Source organism: Bacillus rossius, chromosome 3, assembly GCF_032445375.1.
Source record: "Bacillus rossius redtenbacheri isolate Brsri chromosome 3, Brsri_v3, whole genome shotgun sequence".
Classification (NCBI taxonomy): Eukaryota; Metazoa; Arthropoda; class Insecta; order Phasmatodea; family Bacillidae; genus Bacillus; species Bacillus rossius.
The window spans coordinates 63830031-63842569 of record NC_086332.1 but is presented as its reverse complement, the minus strand read 5'-3'; the positions used below and the strand labels follow the sequence as shown (position 1 = coordinate 63842569).

Sequence of the window (12539 nt, the reverse complement as noted above, 5' to 3'; positions counted from 1 at the left end):
TTGAGAAGACTAAATGCTTCAAAGTCGCTATTGAATTTCTGAGCCATAAGTACACTACAGTTTTTACTGAACGCATGTCATGGGAGTTAAACATTGTTATTGTTATAGGATGTATGATGTAAGTGAAAGACTTCGCAGTGCCTTCGTGAGGCCCTATTGGCTGTTTTTGTCGGCGATGGCAACCGGCATTATTTACCTTGCATCTGGCTGACGAAAATGCTGGCTATAGCGGGTCCAGAGGGATAGACGAGAGCAAAGTAAGGTGGGACGAAGGGCGAAAACCATTCGTTACTTATGAATGAGGAATGTATCGTAAATCCCTCGCGTCGCCCGAGAGGTGTGTGAGGAGAGTAGGGGGTCGCAGTCGCCTGCGCGCGCACGCACCGCCCCCCTCCCTCGACAAGGGAGGGGAAGTGGAGGGGGGAGGAAGGGCCGGGCAAGGGAGACCGAAGGGGGCAGCCGGCAACCCCTCGCCAGTTGCCAGGGTGACGCGGCGCGAGGAGGAGGTCGCTGTCGTCGACCGCCAGTCCAGTCCTGAGCTCCAGCGAGACACCGTCTCGGCATCTCCCGGCTGGACCAGTGCGATGTCCTCTAGCGGGCGGCCGGGGCGACGGTGGACTCTTTACCTCGACGTGGAGACGCGCGCACTTTCTCGCCCCATCGCCTGAGGCCGGAGCGGGGGAGGAGGGACTATTTTTGGATCATCGTAGACAGAGTTCTTGGCGGTGGTGGTGGGAGGCGGAAAGGACACCCCACCTCCTTTCCCCGAGCCTCTTTTCCTTTTTTCCTGAGCGTCCTGACGTTTTAGTGATCGTCGTTAAAAAGGGTCGAGTCGCGCCCGTTTCCCCTTCCCTCGCCGGGCGAGCGGGTCTCGGGACCTCCAGCACGTGCGACAAGATGTCGGCCGCGGCCGCGCTCTGCCTGCTCTCCGCTCTGCTGCAGGCCCGCTGCTGCTTCTCCCACAAAGGTGAGTCAGTTTCGGCTCAACTTCTCTCTCTCCCTCCTCTTGCCTCCTCACCGTGCTCTGCTCTTCTCTCCTCTCTAGCTCCCCTTCTCCACAACGCATCTACACTTCCCCTCCCTCCGCTCATTCTAGTTTCTCCAGTAATGGTTCTGTCAACATGGCCTGTCTCGCGGCGCTAACGGCCGTTCGAAAAACATCGACTATCGTCGTGGGCTCCGACAGCTGGTTTTGCTTTGTACCTCATGGCGCTAGACTTTATTTCACTGCAACGTGATATGTGCATTTCTTATTTTTTTTGCGTCGTTAAGCGTTAAACAACTTTAACTTTTCCTCGTGAAAAAAAAATATAATTATTTATTCTTCCATGTCCAGATGTGAACAAAATGATAATCATTCTCCAGTGTTCAGACGGTTTAGCTTAGTTGATATAGCGTAATTTAAGCACTTTGTAAAATATATAGCGCTTTTAACTAACTTTGCAAAGAAATTCTGCGAGTAAATTTGTTGATACTTAACATTAAAATAGTTTAACTCCATTTCCAAATGCTGTGTAGGTTGATGTGATTTTTTAAAATGAAAAACGCGTTTAAATTAAGCTTTGCTATGCATATAATTTGTTTGGACTATATTGACTTTGACATCTGTTTTTGGTTTAGTACACAAAAATTATATTTTTATCAGCAGCTGTTAAAACATTATCCGTTGCATTATTTGTAGCTTTCTAGGTAGATTAATCAAGTTAACTCTTAGTTTTTCATTTAATATTTTGTTACCAGAAATTTTATAAATTTAATTCATCTAATAGCGGTAAAAAAGAAACGCGAGTGTTCATAATGCGATTACATGCATGATATTTTACAACTCACAAGTAACGTGTACAATTAAATAACTAGCATGTGTGAGACTTGTGAGAGTTATACAGTACGTATACGATTCTAACTACCCGTTTGTGTAGAATGTAGAGCTTGTAGTTCACAGCTTTTGTCAGGAGAGTTGTTCTTTATTTTGTTTGCGTTACACTACAATGGTCAGTGTCGACAATACTGTTCCAAGTGGCGGTACTTATTTTTCCGTTGGCGTCAAAGAACAATGCAGGCCTGCCAACAGCTGCCACTATTTCCGGTCGTGTTTCTTCCTAACACAAAAGAGGCGCAGCCCACGGCACAAAACGCAACAAACGCCCGAGTTCATGAATAGCAGCTTCGTCGAAGGGAACAATACCAAATGGCCCCTTCGTGTGTACGGAATGCAACTTGCTCAACAGTAGTGAATTGCAGGTTGCAGCCACCGGCCACTTATCGGCGCATTTTTACAGAGGTTCCTCTGGCTTGCTAGTATTTTTTTCCCCTTAAGGAAAAAAAGTTAAATAAGTAGGGGGGAGGTAAGGCTTAAAATATCCATTATGTAAATCACGCACATTCTTCAAGATACAACGGAATAGTGAATAGCTGGTCGGCCTGGCTGCTACCAGGAGAAGGCATGACACGTGAGGACATCGGAATGCATTACCATACATTTCGTTCCGTGTCCGGGTGTAGCTTCTTCGCCAGTGTGTTGTTTAAGCTGAAAATAATTTCCCAAACACAGCTTACAGAAAGGTGCGAGTTATTCTCTGCATTCAGGACTGCATTAAAAATTCTTATAATAATTCACGCATCTTGCCCCCGTGGGATACGAGAACCGTAAGGTGTTTTATGAACGATAGACCTCTGGAAAGAAAAGCCCTTACCAACAGTGCTTAACTTCCCAGATGTTAATGTGATACACGCATGAAAGACGCTGTGAAGCGAGCCATTAATCAAAAGCACTGACGGTTATCTTCGGTCAAAGTATTTTAAATTTATACGACACTGAAAAGTTCTTCTCCTTCTGACGAGCAAGATGCAGATAACATTTTAATAATTCACTGGTATTCTTGACAAATACGTTCAGAGGGCAAAGTTTAATCTGATACGGTGTTGCACCAAGAATTAACTTTGTCCGTACTAGTCCGACAGGCGTGAGTAATAACGACACACAAGAAGCGAGTTCACGTGTCCGTGCCAAGCGCGGTTCCTGCTTACTTGCGTCTATTGTGCAGCGAGTATGAGAGACCACAACGACATACGTGAGTAAAGAATTAATTATTGCCCAAGTTAGTCGTCTGGCTGGACGCTAAGGGCGACACGGGCGAGAGCATCACACGGCTCTTCGCCTCTACGCGCCAGGCAGCGATGTGGCGTGCTGTGTTTGCTTCGGTAACGCGTCTCTATGGTCCTAACGCACTTCCCTATACCAGTTACAATACTTCCCTATACCTAGAAATGTCCGTGAAACGCCTATTTTAGCCTTTTTCACTGTCCAAAATAGTACACATTATGACGAAACCACGAAACGAAACTTGTATAGGCAAGTGCAATGGCTCTATAGGGGCCCGCCTAGTCAGGGGTTTATCTGTGTTAGTGAGGCGGGACGATAAGTGCGACGATCGCTGGTGCTTATAGCGCGGTATCGTCTCTAAGCGCAAGTAAAGGTGTAATGCAAGGCCCATCTGTGCTTTCAAGTAACTTTACCGGGCGCATAATGTCTAAAAATTATTTTGGAAACATGCTATTGCGCAATTGTCACTATTATAAAAATACAGTTTAAAAACAAAGTACAGAAGCAGAACTACTCATGCGCCATCAGCGCAATTTTAAATGTGTTTCGTAAACAGACGACACTCGGATATCTCGAGCATTTTTCAAATCACGTGGTTTTTTCCCCTGAAGCTTTGCACGCAATTTGTGTGCCCAGATAGGCAGGGGCCTTAATGCTATTCGTTATCAGACACTTTTAATAAAACGGGTTGTAAATGGCGCGTTGACACTTGAAGTTCTGCAAGCCGCTTGGTCATTAGGTACTGAGAAGTGACGAGATAAGAACGCAGCATTGCCGGAAAGAATTATTTGAGGTGAACCCCGAGAGAAAAAAAACACTTGCTCAAGGCAACGTTCGCCACGTTTTCCACTAGCGAAAAATCCGGCTCAGACCCCCGTCACCTAGAATCGAAACTAGGATTTCCTTGCTGGGAAGCGAGTGATCTGACCACTCAACCACAGCTGTCACCCATGCACAGCAGTTTCGGTGCCGTTGAAGTGATGAAAGTTAGTTCTTCGTGGGAACCAGGGATGTTTTCGCACGAAAAGGAAGTAAGTTTAGTTGGGAGTGCTTGCTTTCACAACGCTTGCGCCAGGTAAAGATTACTTATATTGAAGTTTTTTAACATATCGAAAAAAGACATATCGACAGTGCTACATATTCAAACTTGACTACTGAATATGTACGAAAAGTAAGTGCCTTGGAGCTAGGAATTATTGTCAGGAGATTGCATGCTGTGACGTAGATGAAGTCACTTTTTAACTCACCATCGTCGCATTGCAACACCAAAAACATCGTTAGTAAGTGAGATTTAGAATTCACATCGATAAACGCAGTAACTTTTATAAACTACAGTCCTTTAAAATAGTTTCCATAAATGCAAACACTATAGTCCCGCAAACATGGCACCGACCATCAACTGGACAGAAAGTGTCTTCACGCGGTATCCGTGTAGCCGTGTAGTACATCTAGTCTTGGGCTGAATGCTTAGCGCAACTTTCCCTGGACTCTTTCTTGAGGGAATCTTGGGGGAAAACACTCACTTCCCAACAGTGTGATTGTGGCGTCACCGCTGATGGACTAGGCCCTTGGTGAGCTGACGTACACGCTACGGTATCGCTAATTAGGGACCTTACGTCTGTCTGATCTGCCTGACCTTGTTCGAGCATGCTGCCTTATACGGTTCCTGGGGTAGTGTGCCACACTGGATTTGTCCGGTGCATTTGGTCTTTCTATAAAACACTGCAGTACTGTAGATTACAAGATTTATTTTGACTCATCTCATTAGGTTTATACAATATTAATGTTAATGGAAATATGTATCAATATATATTAATTAAAATTTTAACCTATAAATATCTATTCTTTTGGATCAAATGCGTTATAATTTTCATCTACGCACTTATATTTCAGAATTATTTGCACGTTTGGATACTTCAGTTTTAGTTTCAAAGAGTTACAAAACGAATACAAACACTTAAAATCATGAAATTAAAAAATATGTTAGAAAATCTATTTATGCAAAATTTTACAGTTGATTTCTACTTATCACGCTTATCATTGACGAAGATTGTTCATGACGTCCGACGTAGATGGCGCATACCTACGTATCGTGGCTTCAAATGATCACTGCATTTAATTCTGGACACTTATACTGTGACAACATTTGAGTGCTTAAGAAAGTGTTATTAATATATATATATATATATATATATATATATATATCGCAATGACAAAAATTAGAATAAATATTATAAAATATATATAATAGCGAAGAAGGCTGAATCCTGAACTTAAGAGGCCGTGTCAGTAAATGTTTATTTCCAATATTCTGCCCTAGAAGTTCTCTCTTTTAACAGTGAGATTTAGTGGCTTATTCAACCGAAGGAACTGTAGCCGCAGCGCGTGATAAAACTACTATACCCTTATCACAGGATTAGTGGGAAGGTTGACAGCTCCACTTACTCGACGAAAAATGTATCTGGTTCCTCGACAATCTGAGAGGATGACAATCTGACCGGCGGCTCACTAGGAAATTGCGGATGCAGGGATTCAGAATCAAGAAACCTCACTTATACAACTATAGTATGAGTCAAATCTAAAAATTTTAATACTTTAAACGTATCGGAATACAATTAATCTTCAAACATATGGTAATTATTCTTTATCTGGATGTAATATTCCGTGAAAAATAATGTTAGTTGACATTAAAAAGTATACGAAATTCATCATGTAACGTTTTAAAAGGATAACATAAATTCATATGCTTAGATATTGCATATGCATTACACACAATCCAAATACAATCTCACTTAAGTCAGGCTAATTTTTTACAATGCACCATCATACAGTTTAACAGAGGTAGGAGAACCTCTTATCGACTTTGTTTCAAAGAATTTAAATTTACAAATATTACTATTTATCTTATTACGATATGTACCTTTATGAATACAATTTTACAAAAAAAAATATTGAATTGATTACATTACACTTTAACATTACACAAAACTAAAACACAAACAAAACCTAATTTTATATATTGCTGTAGCATATTAGAAAGACGAAATAACTTACAAGACTAACATTAAGAGGGCTGCATTACAAATTTACTTTACAGAGGAGAAAATATCCTTTTAAGATATGTCATTACCTCATTGAATACATAATACTGCCGTTGATGTGATCGTAGATATAAAGTATTGAAAAAATATATTCCATTATGTTTATTTAGAAAACGTTATTGCTTATAGATGCTCATTATTTAAATAATAAAGATTCTTTTACTTTTATGTACTGAACAAACAAACTACTTATAAGTTAATAAGAATAAGCTTAGTTGAGTAACATCTTCCATTTGTATTGAATTCAATGTACATATCGAAAATCATGCACAATGAATGCAACTGATTGAATTCAATAAATATTTGATATTGTGAAACGGCCATAATGGTGATGTAGATAATTATAGATGCTCACATGCATCGTGAGAGTCCGTATAAAGCCTATTACAATTCTATAAGTATACATTAAAATACTTTTAAAATATACATGTGTAATATAATTAAAACTTGTTTAAGTAAGATCATCACAAAAAATGAAAATCATTCAACAGTAAGTTATGTTTTATAAGATTTTAACAAAACACACATACCATAATAGAATATTAATCATGCCACATAATTCAACACAAAATACTCATTCCAGTAGGTGCTACGTAAAAATTACTTCTATTTTTATGCTAATAACTTTGCATTGTTTTATATACCTATATCATTATTTCTAACTTTTAATATTCTCTACACATTAACTGAAATTAATTATTTACAGAGTCTTAGCAAATGTTGGTCTGTACCACATACAGTTCGTAGGATATCTCTACGTGAAACACATACAGTTCATTATTAGTAATTTCAATTATATTTCCATCAAAATAATGAAATTAGTATAGGGCCTAGGTTGTTCACTGTTAATTGAGTACTTCTGAATTATTTTCATTGTGAGTTAACATACATACCAAATGCCATTATTCCAGTAAAGTTACAAAGAAGACAACAAGATAATATAAGTATGTAGGTATGTAGTACCATATTTTAAACCCCTATTAAATGAATAATAACTCAATCTCTATTCTGGACTATTAAGTAATAATTTTTATTACTGTTATTTGTAACTTAAATAAAATCGCAACTAACAAATTAGTAAAATATATAATTACGTGCGATATAGTGTGACGTTTGTACTTGGACGGCAAACGAATATAATAAAATGTCTATGACAATGTTAACTTTACTCATTATTATGGAAGAAACAAAATGGGCAGATAAGCATATTCTACGCTGACATTTAAAAATGCTCAATTCAAAATGAACATTCCCTAGCAAGAAAATTTATTTTATATCACCACAAAAAATCAAACTGTGGCGTAGCCTAATTCATAACATCCTTCGTACAGATTTCTTGGTCTGCTTTTCTGCGCAAGAAGTTTTCCTTTTCTCCTCTTTTTCTTTAATAGCTTGAAGGATGTAAATTGGGTTCCTAATGGGCATCGAGCGGGTATGCCTGGGGTCTACTAATTCTGGAAGCATACAATCCATATAAAAAGACATAAGTTTTTCTTTCATCTGAAAATTCCAGAAATTATCGTCTCGATAAATTTTTTCTATTTTTGAGCCCAATGGAGTCCACAGACAAAAAATACAGTACAATTTCCTGGTAACATGAAGCTGACCCTGAACTTGATAGTAATAAGCATGCTTCTTGTTGATAACATCAACATGTGTTTTATCCTTTACATTCCAGAATGTGAATTTTCTAGATAGTATAGCATCGTCAGGAGAAATTTCTTTTGCTGACGATGGACACTTAACTTCAACAAGGCCATCAGAGTCAACAGTTCCATCCGGGGTTGCACCTAAAAATGAATGTTCTGGGTCTACAAATAGTCCACATGGTTTGATTTTGACTGAAAGTATTTTCTCAACTTCTTGAATGGCGTTCATTTCATTTTCTCTTCCCCACAACATGGCATCGGTGTCGAAATTTCCATACAACATACTGACAACAAGTTTGTCGCATGGTGTATAAGGAAGTCGTCTGCAAACTGATCCAAAATTAGAAGCTGTAAGCAATTTCCGACGCACTTCTTTCCATCGCCCACTGTCTCTTTGTAGTAGAGTACCTCTTTCCAACTCTTCACGTTGCTCTGCAGTTGCAGGTAGATTCTTTAGAAACATTGACTTTGCCTCTTCGTAGTCGTCAACTGTCAAGTCAGGCTTCTGCGCACATGGTCCGTAATGCTTATCTTGTGAAGAAATAACTTTTAAGCTAATTGTCTTTCTTTTCTTTGCATTATTTCGGGGTATTTCCAATACTGCTTTCCTTTTGTTTTCAAGTCTTTTCACGTACTTTCCAGGGCTTCTTTCATACATTGTTTTGTGAAGTTTGTAGATAGGAGTATTTGTGTTGTAAGATACGACTGCAGCGTAATTTCTTGCAGAGTAAGCTCTCTTCAGGCAAAAATTCACACGTTTGCCGCCGATGAATTTTGCAACAATCGAGTTAAATTGTTCAACAGAATTGCTGTCCACATCTTTCAAGAGACTTCGTGCATTTCGCAGTATACAGTGACTTACAACATCTTCTATGGTATGCAAAATTCCGCTTTCTTCTAAAAGTGGAACAAAATTGATTTCATTATTCTTGGCTCCATTACAAAAATATTCTGAGCACTCGGAATGTTCACCAAATACATGCTTGGGTCCGTTTTTGAGGTCTTTTCGCAGGCCTACTATTTTTTCGTATTCACTGACATTTTCATTCTGCCAATGACGTACAGCTCCTTTCACGGCACCTCTCATTCTTAAAATATTTGACCCCAGTGCTTTTCTCAGAGATATGTTTTTCAAAGAACTGTTTGTTGTGATGTCTTTTAGTTTGTTACAGTAATTTCTTAAAATATGGTTGCGACACTCTATTTTGTTAACAGTCAAATTTCCATAAGGTCTTGCAGTCACAATGCTATTATAAACACTGCAGTCACCATCTGCAATAAGCGTCCCATATTTCACTCCATACATTTCCACACTTGCTTTAAAACCCTCCAATATAATATCTGCTTCCATACTGCTGGAGCTTCCTGACCAATTTTTGTAACAAATGTGTTCTTTAACTTCTACGCCCATAGCTGCTGCTCGAGCGCACATTGTACAATATTTGTTTCGCACACTGATAAACAAAACTTTTCGTGTGTAAAATCCGATGATGGCAGCAACTCCTGAGAGCGAACTATAATTGCTGTTTTTGTATGACCTTTTAGACCACTGACCATCGGCAATGACTGTCAAAACTGGGAATCCATCTTCGTCGACATCGCCTCGTTCCACAGCTAACTGTGCTTCTCGTTGAACTGCAATTCCCATTTCTTTTATTGCAGTTTTTTCCCAGCCATCACTTACTTTGTCATGATATTTAGCATACGTGTTTGCGGACATTGTTGGTATATCCATGGCAGCAGTGAGTTCTTCCAACTGCCTGTGTCCAATGCCAATACAGACTGATCCCGTTACAGCAGCTGTATTTATGTCCATAGAATCACTTTTTGGGTTTTCTGTGTGTAGAGTATCTTGAAAGTTGCACATGTTACATTTCACACTGAAAATTGAATTGAGACCTCTTCTTGCTTCATTTGTGATAACTAAGTTTTGTATGCCACATCCTAGTGGTCCATGATTACACAAAACTTTTAGTCTGTTAAAAAAATAATCAATGTCAGTTATCCTTCTTCCAGATATTACAAACGACGCTTCAGTATCCACATTGCTACCATCTGGGGTAACTTGTTGCTGTTCCGACTGACACTTATTAGTGGAACACGATGCTGCTAGAACTTTCTGTTGTTCAGGTGTTTTTTCAGAAAAATTAGTTGACTGCTGATACTTTTCTGGTGACTTTCGTAAAATACCAGAGAAGCAAGTCTCGGTGCTGTCCCTTTCTTGGAGTCTGAAAAACAAACAGACATGACTCTTCAAAAGCAAAAAAAAAATAATAATAATAATAATAAAGGAACAATGTATTTAGACATAACATTTCTGCTGCACATAAATCTGTAAATTAGGCATCGATATACTTTAAAGCCTGTAATATAAAAAACAATTAAAATTACTGCTAGCACAAGAAGTTATTGCTAGTGAAATATAAAATATCCTAAGCCCGATTTTTCAAACTAATTAATTTTCGCATTTATGCTGGCAGGTTGTTGCAATAGTTTACTTCTGAACTAAACCTGAACCTATGTCTTAGAAACAATGTGTCTAAGGGTAATTTTTAACTGTCCCAGATAGTCACACACGTCAGATGGCATATCAATGTAAAAAAACTGTTTTATACATGCAATAATGCTGTCGCAAAACCATTAGCCAAGTTTCTATATAAAAATTATTTTTACTTTTCTTTTTGTAGAGTGATATAAGTAGACCGTCTCTTCAGTATCATGCACATCAGTTTATGTATTTTTCATTTTTAAAATTGAATTTGACATTTCTTATAAATTATGCTTGACGTAACATAATTTTTTTGTTTAGTATTTAAGTACCTGCTGTTAACATAATTCTTGTAAAAAATATATCCAATTTATTCTTTGATATTTTAGATATTTGGGATGCAGATTGTTTCAATAGAATTTTGCAATTTACACTGTAAATATATATATTTTTAATATAGTTATTTTGTCAAACATCCTTTTACCTATATGTGTTATTCAGGATTCCCACTACATTTCATAAAGAAAGACAGTGATTAATTATGAAAACACTGACTACTCGATAATATAAACTCAGTATTTACAAATGTTATATTTTATTTTCGTAATTGACTGTTGTGCTGAATGTGACTAATTCATTCGCCATGCCACTGCAATATTATTGAAAACACACGATTTGCCTTCAAACAAAATAGTCTTCACGAATGCTTCTGCAGACGTAGCATGACAATCAGCATTTTGGAAGCTGTCGGATGTAATTTAGCAATATACCAGTCATAATCTTACAATAAATAAATTTTGTATCTTATATTTCATCATATCGTTTAGTTGAGATACGATGTGGCGTTACAAAATCATTGAAACTGTTACAGGACTAGCACTTTTTGCTGTCAATGATTCAGTTTCCTCAGTTTTAGGATTTTGTTAATATAATTAGGAAAATGTATGGCACACATCATATCTATTCATTTCGATGTACAACAAAACTTTTGTGATATATATGTTGAAAGTAAAAGACAAAATGAGTGGGGAACAAGGTGGCACATTCGCATTTTGGATGTGATAGTGATCTCAACATAGAAATTTTGAAGCTATTCACCACGTAGTGTTTTATTGTTTCAATGTAATGAACTATAATAAATGAGATGTCGGAATTCATCCATTAAAATAATTACACCATGTCATCATTTGGCCAAATAAAATTTTCAATTTGATCATTCAGTATGGTGGTGCTATGCATGTTCAACAAAATAAATGCTAAATTAACGAAATAACAAAATTAACGCTCACTTCAAACACTCACACACTAGGATGGAACTCCGAATTGTGTCAGTGACAATAAAATAAGAGGCAGTATACATATTATATTTTATTTGTTGCCTGTCGTTCCTAACCTTGTTTCTTAGCCATTTCATTATCTTCAAATATAACATGATAAAACTGCAATTATAACACCAACAGAGCCTAAACTAATTGAACGTTGGATTATTGTGGTCAAGGGAAGATGTAAAGCAATTTCTCATGATAATAAACCTAGAGGGTAAAACTGTTCTCAGCACTGGCATTCTGCACACGACGTTACTTTATGGATATAGCTTTTAATTTAATTTGTACAAGTTTTGTGCGATCTCTTGATTATCTTTAATGTTCTTAGCTGATGTTGACAATTTACTATCTATTAATGTTAATATGGTAAAAAAACTTACTTAAATTTTTCCTTGCTTCTCCATTTCTGCAAACTTTCCCCTTTGTTTTTCTTTCTTCTAGTTGAAATAAACACCCCACTCTTGCTTGATAAACGACGGTTTTTCCCTGTATAAAAAAACACCATGATTTTATTTCTTCCCGATGACAAACAAAAATGTTGTATGGTCGCGAATAATACATTCGTATGGCGTCACATCAGCGGAATATTCTCTTGACATAAATGTGTGAAGACTGTGGCACTTGTGGAGAAGTAAACCTTCGCTCTAACACAAAAACAAATGAACGAACAGCTTTTTTTTTATGGGATGTGCAATCGGAGACCCCTGGGGTGGTTGAAGAGTGTCAGGTTGTCGCCAGACCAGATAGTAAAAGCTCAGGGGCTGAGGATGAAAAAGGCCTATCTCCAAATTATAAAGTATAAATGTTGTCATGTAATAGTTAAAGACTTGATTACACCCAGGTTTTTAAACCCATCATGATCATGAAGACACT

At 37.8% G+C, this 12539-nt stretch overlaps 2 protein-coding genes across 2 annotated transcripts in view; one reads left to right on the top strand and one right to left on the bottom strand.

Moving 5' to 3' along the window:
• The first annotated feature begins 475 nt into the window (after positions 1 to 475).
• LOC134530796 (roundabout homolog 2-like) overlaps positions 476 to 12539 on the top strand; it is a 347447-nt gene continuing 335383 nt past the window's right edge. Inside the window, exon 1 of the mRNA XM_063366006.1 lies at positions 476 to 967. Coding sequence (XP_063222076.1) covers positions 898 to 967 — 70 coding nt within the window. The 5' untranslated portion in view covers positions 476 to 897. The remainder of the gene's footprint in view (positions 968 to 12539) is intronic.
• Positions 6258 to 12141, bottom strand: LOC134530794 (uncharacterized). The gene is made up of 2 exons (XM_063366003.1): positions 12047 to 12141; positions 6258 to 10081 (listed from the first exon to the last, which is right to left on the bottom strand). Exon 2 carries the CDS (start codon positions 9718 to 9720, stop codon positions 7516 to 7518), a length of 2205 nt encoding a protein of 734 aa, XP_063222073.1. The 5' UTR covers positions 9721 to 10081; positions 12047 to 12141; the 3' UTR covers positions 6258 to 7515.